The sequence below is a fragment of the Babylonia areolata genome, chromosome 23 (genome assembly GCF_041734735.1).
Source record: "Babylonia areolata isolate BAREFJ2019XMU chromosome 23, ASM4173473v1, whole genome shotgun sequence".
NCBI classification, from domain to species: domain Eukaryota; kingdom Metazoa; phylum Mollusca; class Gastropoda; order Neogastropoda; family Buccinidae; genus Babylonia; species Babylonia areolata.
Window position 1 is genome coordinate 18,405,426 of NC_134898.1, and position 18,599 is coordinate 18,424,024.

The 18,599-nt window shown below is 44.4% G+C and overlaps 1 protein-coding gene across 1 annotated transcript in view; it reads left to right on the top strand.

Annotated features, from left to right (window-relative positions):
- Positions 1-15,953, top strand: part of LOC143298257 (kielin/chordin-like protein) — a 48,224-nt gene extending 32,271 nt beyond the window's left edge. Inside the window, exons 13-23 of the mRNA XM_076611071.1 lie at positions 1-103; positions 1,016-1,070; positions 1,650-1,771; positions 2,320-2,374; positions 3,405-3,526; positions 4,745-4,799; positions 5,731-5,852; positions 7,633-7,687; positions 9,172-9,302; positions 9,852-9,933; positions 14,433-15,953. The exon at positions 1-103 is cut by the window's left edge and continues 22 nt beyond it. Coding sequence (XP_076467186.1) covers positions 1-103; positions 1,016-1,070; positions 1,650-1,771; positions 2,320-2,374; positions 3,405-3,526; positions 4,745-4,799; positions 5,731-5,852; positions 7,633-7,687; positions 9,172-9,302; positions 9,852-9,933; positions 14,433-14,572 — 1,042 coding nt within the window. The 3' untranslated portion in view covers positions 14,573-15,953. The remainder of the gene's footprint in view (positions 104-1,015; positions 1,071-1,649; positions 1,772-2,319; positions 2,375-3,404; positions 3,527-4,744; positions 4,800-5,730; positions 5,853-7,632; positions 7,688-9,171; positions 9,303-9,851; positions 9,934-14,432) is intronic.
- Positions 15,954-18,599: the final 2,646 nt, after the last annotated feature.

Genomic DNA, 18,599 nt, shown 5'->3' on the forward strand with positions numbered 1-18,599 from the left:
TCGAATCTCCCAGTGCCGCATGTTCTGTCCTCACGGCTTTGCACGTGACGCCAACAGCTGTGAGACCTGCACGTGCAACACGCCCCCTGACTGCTCTCAGATGGTACTTTGTCATGTGTTGTGAAATGTTGGATACAAATTCCTTGTGCCCAGGGGTATTGTGTTCTGTCCAGTTTCATGGCCATCTTATGTAATGTCTGTCTGTCTGTCTCTCCCTCTCACTCCTTACCACCCCCCACCCTCCATCTTGGGCTGTGAAAGTCATGTGAAAAAATTTCTTGTGTTCTCAAGAATGCAATCTCTAATGTTGTAATATTTTGTTTTGTTGTTATGCGCTGTCATGTATATGTATGTCATGTCATATATATATATATTGTCATGTTGTCATGAGTATGTTTTATGTCATTTAACTATTCTGTTGTCATCAGTTTTGTGATATCCAACTGCTGTTATTCTCTGTGGTTTTCACTTATCAACCAGTTGAATTGTTGGTATTCGCATGTTGTGTTAGAAATAAGCTTTAACGCAGTTTTCTGCATCTTGTTTTCCGTGATTCTTGCGTCCAGTATTGCTGTTGTTCGTTGTTTCATTTATATCCAGTTTGTTGCTAATTCTTGTATTGTCATACTGTTATTGTTTTATTGTTCTTTAGGATTTTGTATGTTGCTGTTGTGGGCAGAATGAGTGAGGCGTTGGACTTCTGATCCAATGTTCACCGGTGATCTGTGTTCAAGGCCCCGTTTAGGCATTATATTGTGTACGTGGGAAAGGCGCTTTGCTCCGGTTTTCTTTACTCCACCCAGGTGTAAAAGGGTACCTGCATTCGGTTGGGGAAGGTCAAGAGCAGCGGAAGGAGAAGACTTGGACCTTCTTGTGCCGAGCCCTCGTTACAGTTAATTTGAATTCACCGCCCTAGACTGTTAAAGGCTAAGGGATAACCTTCTTGCGTTTCTGCTACATTGTCATTATTTTCTGTGAATGTTATTTGCACTAAATATATAAACTTTTATCACAGGTGTGTGGTGAAGGAAGGGAATGCCAAATGAACAATGGCAATGCCGTTTGTGTTGGTATGTAAATATTGTTTCCAGTAGTAATTATATCTTTTCGTAATTTAATGTTTGACTGTGTTAACTAATAATTATTAGGAAGTAATCTTCAAGAATGATGAAGTAGTAGTCTTCAATCTAACGTCTTTCCGCTTTATGTGACATCAGACCGAAAAACTAAGAGCTGTTCTTAGTAAGATTGTCCAATGTGTTTTCCTTCAACAAACTTAAGAAAACATGATTCAGTAAAGTATAGCAGTGTGGGTGACAGGGTGCAAATGTCTAGTAACAAATATGATGCTATTTTCAAACTCCATTTCATCTGATTTAGAAAGCAAACGTTTTTAAGACCAGGGAGTTGAAGAAGATTCCACTGCAATCCTCATTTCTTTTCTTGAAATCAAGATTGGGGTATATAGTTTTGTTACAGAAAAATATGTGGTGATAAAGTAGACATTATTCACATGTTTATCTTCTTCCGTTTCCAAATGATTATAAAAAAAGAAAAGATAACAGTATTTCGATATCCATATGATTTTATGTGGTCTTGTTGCTCCAGCCAGTGTGGATACGTACATATTCTCTTGTTCCATAAAATAGACAAACCAGAAACTCCCTGTGCACGAGCCCAGTGCCGCATGTTCTGTCCTCACGGCTTTGCACGTGACGCCAACAACTGTGAGACCTGCACGTGCAACACGCCCCCAGACTGCTCTCAGATGGTATCCTCTTTGTCTCTGTCTCTCTCTGTCTCTGTCTCTCTGTCTGTCTCTCTCTGTCACTACCTCTGTGTCTGTTCCCCTGTGTGTGTGTGTGTGTGTGTGTGTGTGTGTGTGTGTGCAAGTGAATCACTGAAAACAATTGGAAACACTTGAAGATGAATTAACTGTAGTATAGAATGCCAGAAACAGAATGTGATTTGAAATAAGACTGGTGCCTACAACACGTCGATCACACCGATCAATGTTTGGTCTATGGAAAAATATAATTTATTTGCAAAGAGCTTGAAAGAAAGACAATTTATGTGAGTACAATTATAAAGCATTGTAGGGGCGCATTACTAAAAATGGAGCATGTGTTCGTAGAATGTATTTTAAAGAAACAAATCTGTGAAGGTATACTTGAGAACTTTTATATACTGTTTATGATCATTTAAAAAAATTATGTCCATTAAAAAGTTGTCCACCCGTCAGTGAATCACTGAAATGTCAAAGACTGACCCAAACTACTGTTGGTGTTGATGGCTGTGTCGTGACGTGTGTTTTAACAGGACTGTGGTGCAGGGAGGGAGTGCCGGATCATCAATGAGGAACCACTGTGTGTTGGTAGGAATCTGGTATTTCTTACGGCCCATTTCTGCTTTACACTGATGAAGCCACGACTTATTCCTTGGACTGTTTTCTCTCTCTCTCTCTTTATCTTTATTTCATCTGTGACTTCCTGTCTGTCTCGCTTCTATGCCTCCTCGTTTTCATCCCTTAATTACACACAGACACAGACACTCACACAAAGACACACAAACACACACACACACACACACACACACCTGTGTGTGCGAGGTCACGCACACAGAGCAGGGCAGGGTGGGAAAAAGATGTATAAGATTACTCTTTTACCTTCAGTAAAGATCATTCGACTTGATTCACACACACACACACACACACACACACACACACACACACACACGCACGCACACACAATTCGTCTAGATGCCTTTCGTACGAAATTTTCTGAAAATTCAAGATGTATGTGCAGTAAACAAATAACTGTAAGCCATCTACTCCTCCATTTTCCAAGCATAAGACAGTCAATTCCAAAAGATGTTGTTGACGACTTTTCTACCAATATTCCGTTATCCACTGAAAAGATTTAAAAAAAATTATTGCTGAGAACGTTTTCGGAGATTCTAAATTTCAGTCCAGTTGGTATCCTCCTTTGATGTATTTTAATTAATGTCGATATTTATACTTACATTGTTGTAAGTTAATACTTGTTGATATGCATACACATATTCTCCCTCCTATAACACCTCATTCATTACACACCACAATCTCTTTAAACTTTAATTTCTTATGATATACCTTTCCTCTAATAGGCTACATAACATTAACACTTTCTTACACTAATATTCACATCCATTTCTTTCATCCACTAGTACTCCTCTTTCCGTCTAATAACACTTATATACACGTTAAAGTGAAGATCACACACACACACACACACACACACACACACACACAAACACTACATACTTGCCCAGCACAAAATGTGCGTCTCATCACGTGTTCTGCTTTTGGTGTGATTTTACCCTTTGCATATAATGAGGCGTTCATTTACTATTGGTTATTTTCTCAGAAAATCGAAAATCACTATGTGCACGACTCCAGTGCCGCATGTTCTGTCCTCACGGCTTTGCACGTGACGCCAACAACTGTGAGACCTGCACGTGCAACACGCCTCCTGACTGTTCTCAAATGGTAAGTGTGTGATAATGTAAGGTGTGTGTGAAGTGTGTGTGTGTGCACTCACAGGTGCACAAAATCTCATGCATTATTTTTATCAGTCACGTTACATTCGACTGATGTGTAAATGATTTGTGTCTGTGAAAACGTTTTAGTTATAGGGGTAGGGCATCGAAACTTGTGTACAAATGTTACATTAGTGCATCGCTATTTTATTTTTCAGTATTACTGTCTGAGAAAAACAAGAAGGATTTTGGTAATGTATAAATTGATGATAAAAAGAAATATCTTCAGCTAAAATAGAGAAAAAACAACATCTTATTAAGATTGTGCACATGGTTTTCAAATCCCTTGTTGGCAAACTGTTAAGTATTGCTGGAATTATTTTGTTGTTACTATTGTTGCAGTGTGTCTATTTGTTGTTGTTGTTTTTTTGTGTGTGTGTGGTCTAATACCATTAGTGCGGAAAATTAAATGAAAGACTAACTAATAATGATAACTCAGTTGCATCACATTCAAGTTTAAAATCATACCCGCAAGTCTGAACATCAGTGTGTCACATGTGCTCAAAAGGCAGAAACTTTTAGAAGACAAATTGCAGGTTCTCGTGCTCAGCTTTGACAATGAAATCCTATGAAAATTTAGTCTGAAATGTTCCTGTGTTTTGTGTTCTGTGGTTGTCGTTGTATTGTTGTTCTGGATCAGATTATGCTGTTTATACTCTTCACCGTAAACTTACCCTGTTGGAGTGTTTCTGTTGTGACATATAATGCCATCTATGCAAAGGATGTTGTTAAGTCTCCTTTGTTGTGAGATTGGTATTGCAATTTTCTTTAATTTTCACCCTATGTTACAATACTGTAGTCATTTGATATCCTTCTATCACATTAAGTAGATTTTTTATCTGCTCTGTCCTATCATGGTTGTTCTTTGTCCTGATATATAGTTATCCTGTGTTTTATCTACTTTCCCATTTGTTGTTGTTCCCTGCAGTGTAACGTTGTTATTGTAGTGTTACCTTTCTTAGTGATGTACATATGTTGCAATGCATTGTATTTGTACTGAAGACCGTTGTACCATGTCCTTCAGAACAGTGCAGTTTATTTGTACTGAAGACTGTTGTACTTTATCCTTCAGAACAGTGCAGTTTATTTGTACTGAAGACTGTTGTACTTTATCCTTCAGAACAGTGCAGTTTATTTGTACTGAAGACTGTTGTACTTTGTCCTTCAGAACTGTGGTGAAAGACGGGAATGTGAAATCATCAATGGCGAAGCAGTCTGTGTTGGTATGCGATAATGATGTCCCTCTCCCTGTCTGTCACCAAACTACCTGCCTACCGACCTACGTACTCTCCCATTTAGCTATCTACACACGCATCCCATCCCCTCCCCCCCCTCACACACACTTACACACACATTACAGGAACACACAGACACACACTCATACACACACAGACACATACAAACACACAGACACACATACACATGCACACACACATACACACGCACACACACATACACACGCACACATACACACGCGCGCGCGCGTGCACTCATCCAGACAAATTATGCTTGAGTTCATGCACAAACTCGTGCAGAAATGATAATGATTTATTGAGCAAACCTGACCCACACAGCTGGCTTGACAAACTATACTGTGTACTCTGCCTTAATAACTTGTCTCTTCATGGCTACATGTTCCGTGCAGAATCAGCTATAAACTCGCATCTATCTGCTTTTCTTATGTATCTGGCACTGCCCCGGGATATTGCACAGATTCTTCTTCATCTTCGTTCGTGGGCTGCGACTCCCACGTTCACTCGTATGTACACAAGTGGGTTTTTATGTGTATGACCGTTTTTACCCAGCCATGTAGGCAGCCATGGGATATCGGGGATATCGCACAGATATAATCCACGTACGCACCCCATCCTGTTTGAACGAAGTCCTTTGGTGAGCGTTCTTTCTCTTTTCTTGACCAAACTTTCTGGAACCAACTTCCTGCACAGATCAGGCAATCTTCTTTTCGAATTCATTCAAGTCTCCCCTGAAACCCACTTCTTTGAACAAATTAGAACACACCTGTTCCCGTTGTGTTGTTTCTCTCTGTGTGTGTGTGTGTGTGTGTGTGTGTGTGTGTGTGTACTTCTGTGGTGTGAATGTGTGTGTTTGTAAAGCACCTGGTGCACTACTGAGCAAAACAGTTTCAATGTCCAGACAAACCCAAAACTCCCTGTGCTCGAGCCCAATGCCGCATGCTCTGTCCTCACGGCTTTGCACGTGACGCCAACAACTGTGAGACCTGCACGTGCAACACGCCCCCTGACTGCTCTCAGCTGGTATGCCTTGCTACACTGTGTGGAATTGTTGAACATCAGTGTGGGTCTTGGTTGTTCTGTCTCTCTTTCTCTTTGTTAACCCTTTCTCTCCTTTTATTATTTCGACTCTGTCTTATTCATTGCATTGCGTTGAATTGTATGTATTGTATTACTTTTTGAAATTTGGGCTGCTCTTCCTGGGAGAGTGCATCAGAGCAGCACTACCTTTTTTTCTGTTTGTAGGTGTATTTGTTTTTACTACCAAAGTTGGTTTTTCGCAATTTTACCGGGGACAAATCTTTCGTTGCTGTGGGTTCTTATCCGTGCGCTAAGTGCATGTGCACACGGGACCTCTGTTTATCGTCTGATCTGAATGAATAACACTGAGACCACCACCCCAGGTCTAGTGGCGGGGGTGGGAGGGGTGGAGGGGAGTAAAAATTCCTGTCCATTTATAGAACTGAAATCCGTCGAAGCTCACTTCTTGGTGGGACGTGTTACCCACTCGCCTTCCGCTCCACACTGTGCTGCATCTTCCGCATGACTTCTGCCCGTCTGTCGACCTCTGTCTCTTTACCTCTTCTCTCACTCCATTTGCATATTATTCATAATTATATTCATACCCTCTCACTTCCTGTTCATATGTCTGTCTGTCTGTATGTCTCATTCTCTCTTGATCTCTGTATCCGTCTCTGTATCCGAGTTTTTTCTTATTGTTTTGGTGTATTGTCTTTATGTGGAGTGATGGCCTAGAGGTAACGCGTCCACTTAGGAAGCGAGAGAGTCTGAGTGTGCTGGTTCGAATCACGGCTCAGCTGCCGATATTTTCTCCCCCTCCACTAGACCTTGAGTGGTGGTCTGGGCGCTAGTCATTCGGATGAGACGATAAACCGAGGTCCCGTGTGCAGCATGCACTTAGCGCACGTAAAAGAACCCACGGCAACAAAAGGGTTGTTCCTGGCAAAATTCTGTAGAAAAATCCACTTCGATAGGAAAAACAAATAAAACTGTACACAGTTAAAAAACAAAACAAAACAAAAAACAAAAAAAACAAACAAAAAAAAAACTGTAGTGTAGCGACGCGCTCTCCCTGGGGAGAGCAGCCCGAATTTCACACAGAGAAATCTGCTGTGATAAAAAGAAATACAAATGCAAATAATTCTCAGCGTGTTTCTGTCATTTTATTCAGTAGTATATAGCACACAAAGGGCAAAAACTAGCAGTAAATAAAAATGACACCAGTTAGTTTCAAGGAGGTGTCAGTGCGTGCTGGCTGATCTTTTCGCTTCAGGACATTTGCTTTAAAGAGAAAACAAAAAGAGGAGCAGATGTATGGCCTACGCTTGAACCCAATGCGCCGCTTGCCCTTCATCAAATGTAATCTTTTCTCTCTCCATGCCTCTGTCTGTCTGTATATCTGTCTCCATCTCCCTGTCTTTCTTTGTTATTGTCTATCTGTTTCGCTCTTTCTCTCCCTCAGTCTCTGTCTCTATCTGTCTGGATGTCTTTCTGTCTCTCCTCCGCCCCTCCCCTCCACACACTTTCTCTTTTCCAGTCTCTCTCGCTTTCTCCTCTTTTCTTTCTGTCACTTTCTCTCAGTTTTTGTTCCTCAGTGCTTCCCACCACCTCTCAGCCTCCTTTCTCTCTCTCTCTCTCTGTCTTTCTGTCTCTCCCCCCTCTCTGTCTCTCTCTTTGTTCCGTTTTCATTCCTGTTATAATCTACCTGTTACTGTCTGTGTGTCAAAGACTGACCCAAACTACTGTTGGTGTTGATGACTGTGTTGTGACGTGTGTTTGACAGGACTGTGGGGCAGGGAGGGAGTGCCGGATCATCAATGAGGAACCACTGTGTGTTGGTAGGACACTGTTATCTCACACAGCTTGACTGTTGTGTGCTTGTTATATAACATATACTGAAATGTAATGGAAGCTTTTTACAGTCAAACACACCCACTCAAGTTTCAAGTTTTAATTATCCTTTCACTCCTTTTGGAGTATGGAGGATTACTGCAAAATACTCATTTTCGTGCCCATAACAAACATTTCCAAATACACAACAATGTCACATAAAGTTGAGAAAACACAAATGTCCTTTAACTCCAAAAGTATAACTAGGCAACATTTGCAAATCTAATCATCTTACTTACAGCTAAAATGACTTTTTTGCCTCCTTTGAGCATATTACAAAAATTAAAAACCGATTTTGGAGACAAATATTGTTTAGGAACATATCTATTTCGTAACTGATCATAATTGGGACATTCCATTATAAAATGAAACTCATCACCAATCACAGACATGTTACAAACCTTACAAAATCGTAACTCTCGTGGTATGCCTTTGTGTCTCCCTGTTTCTATTTCCAGCTTATGATTACTACTTCGAAATCTGAAGAAGCTGATAACATAATTATCAGGCATTTGACTTATATATTTTTGTCTACCAAATCCACTTTTGAAATTTCGATAAAACAAACATTTACTACTTGCCTCTAGAGCATGTCTCCATAGATTTTGAAAACTATCTCTCAAAGCAATGTTGACATTCTTGCAGAAAGATTCCCTCTCCAAGAAGAATTGACCATCCCAAACACAGTCATACCCTGCTTCTATTAAAATTTGTCTGATACAACTCATCCATTTTGAAGAATAAATACCATTTCGATATAAGTCAAGTAATATCAAATATATTTTCCCAGAATATTTTTCTGTGTTTGATATTACTAAGCTGGTCCAAAATCGAACTAATCTCATCACACACACACACACACACACACACACACACACATATACGTATACATATACATACATGCGCACGCACACACGTGCACACACACATGCGCACGGACACAGGCACACACACATACACACACACACACGCGCCGATGTCAGAACAAGAACAAGAGCTTATTTTTACTCGCATCCTCTTAAATTGCATTCTTCAGATGTTGTATTGTATTGTATTGTATCGCATTATATTGCATTGTATTGTATTGACTTGTGTTGTGCCGTATTGTATAAAAAAAAGTGTTGTACCATATATGTATAGCATTGCATTGCTCTGTATCGTACGGTATTACTGTTTGTCACAACACATTTCTCTGTGTGGAATCCGGGCTGCTGTCCCCGAGAAGAGGGTGTGGATGCAGTGCAGCGCCACTGACGACCTGTGTGTTTCCTGTTCCAGACGTGCCCCAGTCCCCCTGTGGGCCACTGACGACCTGTGTGTTTCCTGTTCCAGACGTGCCCCAGTCCTCCTGTGGGCCACTGACGACCTGTTTCCTGTTCCAGACGTGCCCCAGTCCCCCTATCGGCCACTGACGACCTGTTTCCTGTTCCAGACGTGCCCCAGTACCCCTGTGCAAGGCTCCAGTGCCGCTTGTTCTGTTCCCACGGGTTTGCACGTGACACCAACAACTGTGAGGTCTGCGACTGCAACCCACCTCCTTCACCCAACGACTGCTCACGACTGGTAACTGCTTGACTGTGCATTGGTGAAGAGCGCGTCGCCGCAGAGCAGCGCCACCTTTTCCAGTGCTGCATGTTCTGTTCTCATGACTTTGCATTACAGTGCATTGTATTGTAGTGTGTTACTTTTTGGAATTCGGGCTGTTCCCCTCGGGCACAGCGGGTCCCCACAGAGCAGCACTACCCTTTGTTCTCTTTCATCTGTCTGCATGTGTATTTGCTTTTTCTGTCAAAGTGGGTTTTTCGACAGAATTTTTGCCAGAGACGATCCTTTTGTTCTCGTGGATTCTTTTACGTGCGCAGAGTGCATGTGCACATGGGAACCCCGGTTTATCGTCTCATCTGAAAGACTAGCACTCAGACCACTACTGAAGGTCTAGTTTGGAAATGGGTAAAGATCCCGGTTCGTGTGTGAGACTGGAATCAATCGACGCTCGCTTTTTGTATTTTTTCCCTCTTCGCCTTTGTTTAACCAAACCAGAGAGAGAGAGAGAGAGAGCAACCAAAGTAACAGAACCAAGTTAAAAATTACTGTCCTGTGTCCTGTTTGCAGAATTGTGTCGGCAACACAGTGTGCGCTTACCGGAGGATTGCGAACTGCTGGGATGGCCCTTGCATGGAAGCGTTCTGTGCAGGTAATGGTGGTACTGCCTTTTTGTGTACGTCTTTTTAAACATCATGCTATTCTGTTTAAATACATTTATCTCAAAAGCCGCTGTGTCTTAAATGATTAGCGGCGCTGCTGACTGACGGCTTGGAGGTCGCGGCTTCGATTCCCAGCGAATGTGGGTTATGTTTGGCCCACGGGCGGCTCATACCCAGGGATGAGTGTGTTGTGCGCCTAAATGGGGAGACTGGGACCACACAGTCGAGTATCATCCACTTCACGGATGCGTCTTTGAGTGTGCTGCTCAAATTTCCTGACCAACACTGCAGGTGTCTGTCTGTATCTCTTGGGCCTGGTTAACGTCTGGATATAATCATGAAGAGAAGCGTAGAGTGCAGCCCTGTCACGTTGTTCCCAACCTGATTGGGCCTCATCAGTAGCATCGTCATCATCTTCATCCTCATTCATCATCAATGTGTAAAAAAATGTCCTATGTTACGTGGCCTTTCATGCTCTGTTCTCACGGTGATCTCAGTTTTCAATACCCTCCACTTCCATGACTAGGGTCATTCATTTCATTTTTTGCCCATTGCTCCTGGTGGAGCATAGGCCATCGACGACCCCTCGCTATCGCACTCTGTTCTGGGCTGTTCTGGCCATTCCAGTCCCTTGCTGCTTCAGCTCTGCCTCGGTATCTCGCCTCCAGCTGTTGCGAGGCCGGCCTCTCTTCCTCTTTCCCTGCGGGTTCCAGGTCAGGCTTGGCGTGTGATGCTAGACACTGGCTTCCTGAGGGTGTGTCCGATCCAGCCCCACTTCCTCCTCAGTATCTGCTTGGCCACTGGTTCCTGTCCCGCTCGATCCCACAGATCTTCGTTTCGGATCTTCTCCTGCCATCGGATCTTGTAGATGCGCCTCAGACAGGTGTTGAAGAATGTCTGAATCTTCTGCTGCATCGTCTGTGTTGTCCGCCATGTCTCGCATCCGTAGAGCAGAATTGACTTCACATTGGAGTTGAAGATGCGGAGTTTGGTTTTCATACTGATTGCTCCAGATGCCCAGATGTTGTTGAGCATGATGAAAGGTGTTCTTGCCTTGCCGATTCTGGCTGTGACGTCTCAGTCCGTGCCTCCCTGTCGGTCAACCACGCTTCCCAAGTAGACGAAAGACTCCACCTCCCTGATGGGCTCTCCACCGACTGTGACTGGTGTGTTGGCAGTGGTGTTGATCTTCATCAGCTTGGTCTTCTTGTTGATCTTGAGCCCTGTCCTGGATGACGTGGTCTCCAGGCGAGTGGTCTTGTCCTGCATCTGGCTGTGGTTGCGTGACAGGAGCACCAGGTCGTCAGCGAAGTCGAGATCGTCCAGCTGTGTCCAGAGTGTCCACTGTATACCGTTGTCCTTGCCTGTTGTAGTGGTCTTCATGATCCAGTCGATGACCAGGAGGAAGAGGAACGGTGACAGCAGGTACCCCCGACGAACTCCGGTCTTCACCTCGAACCTTTCGGACAGCTGGCCTGCGTGGGCAGTCCTGCAGCTCATGTCCTGGTTGGTGCACCGGATGAGGGAGATGATCTTCTCTGGGACTCCGTAGTGCCTCAGCAGCTTCCACAGCGTCTCTCTGTCCACACTGTTGAAGGCCTTCTCATTATCTGTGAAGCTGATGTAGATGGGGGAGTTCCACTCCAGCGACTGCTCCACAATGATGCGCAGGTTGGCGATCTGGTCGGCACAGGATTTGTTCCGCCGGAAACCTGCCTGCTGGTCTCGGAGCTTGGGGTCGACGGCCTCTTTCATCCTTTCCAGTAGAACCCTGTTGAGAACCTTGCCAGGCGTTGACAGGAGCATGATCCCTCGGTAGTTGCTGCAGTCCCTGAGGTCTCTTTTCTTCGGCAGCTTGATGATGATTCCTTCTTTCCACTGGGCCGGTACCTCCTCCTTCTCCCAGACCTTGCTGAAGAGGCTGTATAGCATGTTGACAGCTGTTTCCATGTCTGCTTTGATGGCTTCTGCTGGTATCTCGTCCGGCCCTGCAGCCTTCCCATTTCTCAGAGTCATGATGACCTCCTTGATCTCAACCTTTGAGGGTTTGTCGCAGCTGATGGGCAGTTCTGTCTCTGCGGGTGCAATGTTTAGTGGTGCGTCAGGGGCGGGGCGGTTCAGCAGCTCCCTGAAGTGTTCTGCCCATCGTTTCAGCTGTTCCTCGGTTGTTGTCAGTGGGTTCCCGTTCTTATCCTTCATTGGCTTGTCTGTCTGCTGGAACTTGCCCGTCAGCTTCTTGGTCACCAGGTACAGGTCCTTCAGGTTCCCCTGTCCGGCTGCTGCCTCTGCTTGACTGGCCAGGTCGTCGATGTAGTCCCTCTTGTCCTTCTTGATGCTCCTCTTTACATCTCTGTCGGCTGCTGTGTACTCTTCCTGTGCCTTTGCCTTAGTTGCTCTTGTTCTGCTCGTGTTCACCAAAGTTTTCTTCTCTTTCCTTGTTTCCAGCTTGTGGATGGTGTTGGCAGAGATCCATTCCTTGTGCTGAGTTTTCTTCTTGCCAAGGACCTCTTCACATGTGTCGTGCCAGAGCTTCTTGCTGTGTTCCCACTGTGTCTCGATGTCCATCTCACCGTCTTCTATCAGCTCTTGTAGTGGCTGGAACCTGTTGGAAAGGCTGATCTGGAATGCTGCTTGTGTGTCCTTGTTTCTGAGCAGTCCAACATTGTACCTTGTCCGTGTGTTGTTGGCGTTGGTGAATCTCTTGAGGCGAAGTCTCGCTGTCGTCGTAAGAAGGTGGTGGTCTGATGACACATTGGCTCCTCTCATCACTCGTACATCCTGCCATGATCTCCTGAACTTGCGGCTAATGCAGATGTGGTCGATCTGGTTCTCCGTGACGTGGTTGGGGGATCTCCATGTGGCCTTGTGGATGCGCTTGTGTGGGAAGATACTTCCTTCTATCACCAGCTGGTTCAGGGCGCATGGGTCTGCAAAGCGCTCACCATTCTCATTCATCTGTCCCAGTCCGTGTGTCCCCATGGTGTCCTCGTAGCCGGTGTTGTCCCTTCCGATCTTGGCGTTGAAATCTCCCATCAGTATGGCTCCTCTTCTGTCTATCACTGTCTGTAGTTGTTGGCAGAAGTCATCTTTCTTCTCTTCTTCTGCATCATTGGTGGGAGCATAGCACTGGATGATGTTCAGCCTGATGTCATTCTTCTTGGTGGTAAACTTGGCTGTGATGATGCGGGAGTTGACAGGTTCCCAGCCGATGAGTGCTCCCTGTGCCTCCGATGCCAGCATCAGGGCCACACCTTCAGTGTTGGGGGCTCCATCCTCTGTGTGTCCTGAATGCAGCAGTTGCTCTCCAGATGAAAGTCTCATCTGTCCTGACTGAAGCCACCTTGTCTCACTCAATCCTAGCACTCCGATCTTGTAATTTTTTCATCTCTCTCGCTTCTTGGATGGTTCTTCCTGCTTCATACATCGTCCTGATGTTCCATGTGGCTACTCGTGTTGTTGTCCTGGGTGTCAGAAGGGGAGTCAGCCTTGCAGCTTCCTTTCGGCTTTCACTGCACTGCGTCATAAGTCTCCCGGACGGAGACCCTTTCTTGCCCAGGTGAATGTTTTGGTTCTTTGTCGTCGATGCTTCTGTAATTGGTCTTTTTTACAGGCAGGGTAGTTAGCCCTTCGCAAACCCCTTTATCCTCCGGGCGAGGTGGTCCTGCCTTAGTCGCCTCTTACGACATGCATGGCAGGGCAATGGGTTTATTCTATCAGTGCCCAACCCACAGGGCACCATGACTAGGGTAAGTCCGGTCAAAGTCCAGTGTCGGCGGATTCCTGGGGGGACTGTCGGTGGAGTGACGAGGTAGTGGTAGTCGACACTCAGAAAGAGACGCTTACTCAGTCTGGCTCCGCGACAAAGCGATTATTATGATGGGTGCCTCACAATGAGAGGCGTGGAACAGGCCTTATGACACTGAATGGTGCAGAGAATTGGGCAGCAAAAACAGACAAACGAACAAAACACAAAAACAAAACAATTAAAAAAGTTTTCGCCTGGACAGTGAATGTGAACTCACTGCCCCGATGGCACTGAAGGCTTTGGGGCCTTCAAAGTTAACCTTGAAAATCAGAATATAAACGTAGTGAGCTAACATAATACTTTATATTTCTCAATACTTGTTATCAGAAAGCTGGACGTATTGTGAACCATGTTCATTTTTTTTATATTGTAGCGTCACCATAGTGTTTTTTTCCAAACAAATTACAAATATATACAAAGCTTTGTGCTGATGTAGGTTTTTTGGGTGTATTTCCTGTGCTCGACAACAGAAACAAATATGTTGTCAAGGATGCTTCGGAGGAAGAAAGACGATTTGTCATGATGTGAGCACCCGTCTGAAGCAAATTTGAGCGGAGATAGACAGAGACAGGCAGAGAGGCAGACAGAGAGAGACAGACAGGAAAACTGACAGATAGGCAAACAGACAGACATAAATTATATTTCAGAATGGAGTGACTACATAATTTTGTTCCCGATTTCCAGACAAATCACCAGAGGACCCATTACAGTCCATCAACCCCTACCCCACCACACCCACCACAGAGAACCCCCGTCTCCGGATGCTGGCCTGTTTCATCCAACAGTTGATGCCGGCTGGACGTAAGCTGGACAAGTGTCCTTAGCTTCCCTCGTGACGGCAATCCCTGCATGTCCCTGCCGAACCACCCTCTGACGACAGGGCTCACAAAAAGTGAAAGACCATTTGGGAACTTGCACAGGTGTATTCTTAGGGCCGTGGTGAGGTGATACAGAATTTCCGGCAATATATGCAGCCAATATAATGAACACCAATCATTATCAGATGTGAAACCAAACTTTTCAAACGAATTTGTCAAGCTGTTCATGGTGCGCGTGTGCCTGAAACGGCCGTCAGTGTGTTCAGTGAGAGGCCAGTGGTGGACCAAAATGCACCATGCATGCTGAAATCATCTCTCCAATTTTTTAACACTTTATGAATGCGTACTTGCTTTTATCAAATGTTCCTGAACTTTTTTGTGATGTGTGCAGTTCGGTCCCAACCTGACAACTCGCTTTGTCGCAAAACTCGTTTGGTACGGTTGGTTGGCACAAGGACGTCACTACACTAAAATGCATCGCTTTGTTGTTTTTCAGCGTGCTCACCCCGTTTCAGACGATTCGCTATTGTGTGATTGAAATATATCATTCTATGATCCTTTAACTTGTTTCTGTGACAGGAAATGGACCAGATAAAAGCTTTTAGATGTGTAAAATAAAACCTTTTTTTAAATCGTCGTTAATATATGTATAAGCAAGGAAATTTAATTGGAACGTTGGCACAATTATCGCACGACACCACATCAGCGAAGCCATCACAAATAAAATGATATTAAGAATATCAGCACTGGTTTGGTCTTGTATAAAAACAGATAATGTCTTACCAAACTCATAATAACGAGATACTAATTAGAACAAACATGGGCCAACAGGAATACATAATGACAGCGGCAGACTTTTACCGAAACTTGTATATATATTTTTTTACCCGTTTTTTTACCTGTGCCGAGCCCCACTGAGACCAAGTGAATATGAATTCACTGTCCCGGTGGTCAGAAAAGGCTATGGCTTCTTTAACATTAACCTTTAACTTTTAATGTGTATGCATCTCTGTTTACCATATGAAAAACGGATTAACTGATAAATTTTGTATCCGAAGAAAAGTGTGAAAGCCTTGTGTTGGAAAAAATTGCAGGTGTAAAACTGAACACAGTTGCTTAACCCAGTAATGTGAACTCAGTCTACTTAAAACAGCTCCACTGCCCTTGCCTTTTTATCCCCCCCTTCCCCACAGAGACTGAATCAGAAGGAATGATTAAAATGGAGCTAATCAGCCAACTAATCAGCCAACTAATCAACCACCAGAAGTGCGGGAGGGTGTGTGGAAAACCTGTGGTCGCCGGGTTGTTGAGGAATTTAAACTGTACAGAATGTATCGTCAACATGTCTTTCATTGAACACTGACGCCAATAAACTCTTCCGCTTGAAACAAAAAAAGCCCCCGGTTTTCTTTATTTCTTGCTTGGTTGACACAGGCAGACATATACAGGCACACAGACACAAACGAACACACACACATGCACACAGACAATCAGATACAAACATACACAGAGAAACACGCAGAAATGTTCTAAGAAATTGAATCATTTTGCCCGTTTTGGGGTGTGGATAATACAAGGACGTACACACACACACACACACACACACGCGCGCGAGCACGTATGTACCAAACCAACACATACAAACACCACACACACACGCAGAGACAGACACACACACACACACAAATACACACACACACACACACACACACACACCAAAAAACACATTCACATATCCTTGCTCGCTATTTGTGGTACTGTTTTATATTTGATTACTTTTGTGTATTTTTGTGTTCTTTTGAAAATTAGAAGTGTTTTGTGTGTGCCTATGTGTGCGAGAGAGAGAGAGAGAGAGAGAGAGGAGTAAGAGACAGACATCTGGAGAGCAAGGAAGAGAAGAGGAGAAAAAATGCAGATGCTGCTGTCATCCTTGAGATCGATACAGCCACAAAAACACAAAGACTTAAGCAGTCAGGAGCTATGCTTCGTAAAATACAGTCGTAGGATTAGTGCAAACTATTGATAAAAACAAAACAAAAAACCGTTTCTGATACATGCAAACCGTTGAAATCATTAGGACTGACTAGTTACAACTCCACAGATGGTGCCACTGGCAGGAAAACACTCCCACTTTCTGCCCTACTTCAACCGATGATGGTAGGTCCGGTCTTCGCCTCGACCGTGTAGGTGATGTAGGGAGGGGCGGGGAGTGCGGAGGCAGCTCCATACACGCTGCACATCTTCAGGTCGCAGGGACTCGTCCGCCATTCATAGCGCATCCCCACAACATGGCGGGACCCACAAGCGGAAGTGGACAGGTAGACGCGCGCACCGGAAGTTCTTTTGATTGGTGCAGCCTCCCACGCATCGTGCGCTTCGTCACAGTGAGTTGTGTTGTGAACGCTGCAGCAAACCTGTGTTGATTGGCAGAATTCGGTCAGTTTGAGTTCTCCGCTTGCCTGGACTTAAAGAAAGCGTGGCAAGGAGACTCTCTTGGAGATGTTAGTCAAAGATCATTTTCATCCTGGTGTTGTCTGTCTGTCTGTCAGCAGGAGAAAAAGCGAGCGAGTGAGCGAGAGAGAGAGAGAGAATGTACTTTTCTGGAATTAATTGTTCACTAATATCTGAGAGAAGGGGAGAGAAAGTGAGAGAGGTACTTGATGTACTTGATTAATTGTTCACAAATATCCGAGAGAAGTGTGGATAAGAGAGAGAGAGGGGGGGGGGTAAAGAGAGAGAGAGAGAGAGAGAGAGAGAGAGAGAGAGAAGTAATGAGATCGACATAGGTTCGCTACCAGAGAACACATACCTCATATCCATCGTGATTTCTGACCTCCAGCGTTGTCTGGCCATGGTCATACTCAACCATCAGTTCCCGTAGGCCGCCATCTTCAATGAGGTTTGTCGGGAAGGGCCCCTGGAAGGTGACGTCACTTTGGCCATAAGCCACATGCAGAGCTCCCAGCACCAACCGCTGAGCCACGTCCTGCTTGTAGCGGGGATGGATGCTGACGTGAAACACAGTGATACAGTGTGTAATGTCTTTCACATTCGTTCCTAACATGAAACCTGCGTTTGTATGTAATTATGTATGTATTTGCATGTGTGTGTGTGTGTGTGTGTGTGTGTGTGTGTGTGTGTGTAATAAAGTGGATATTGTATCCGTGCAGTGGATGTGATCAGTATGCACACAAAACGCACATAATCATACACTCATGCACACACACACACACACACACACGCTCGCGCGCACGAATACATGCACGCACGCACGCACACACTCACACACACACACACACACACACACACACACACACACGCACACACACGTAGCGAGCCACTACTGACGATCCCATAGGGGAGTGGTAGTCAGGCAGGTCCAAAGCCACAGCCATGAAGGTGCGGGGGAGGGCGGAGTTGGGGCTGTAGCCGTAGTAGCAGTCTGGGCCCAGCGCTCCCCTGGGAAAGACCCCACCTGGTTCGATTCTGCGTTGGGGGCAAGCTGCAAAGCATTGTCATCAATTAGCAAGACGCTGCACCGTCAGTGTCGGTAATATGATAATAATAATGATAACACCACTTCTGCTGCTAATAAGGATTATTATTATCATGGATAGAACGTATTTGGCGCAAACTCCCCATACAACGGGCTCTAAGCGCCTCACATGAAAGAATACATATACACTAGTGCATAATAACATACCTCTGCATATGAAAAACAAAAACACATATAGAATAGAATAGAATACTTTTTATTGTCGTAAAACCTTAAAGTTTGTAAGACGCAATGAAACATATACACGAGCATATTAATAAGAAGAGAAACATTCCTGAGCAAATTTCGCAAGCCTTGGCTGTAATATATGTGCATATATACACTAAGCCAATACTACAAATTGCAGATATGAACAATCACACACACACACACGCACACACACCAAAGTGGGAGAATAGTTAAATTTTTGTTTTGACACACGCATACGAATGTTTCCTTGAGTAGACAGTTAATCTGGATATAATCAGTCTGGGTAAA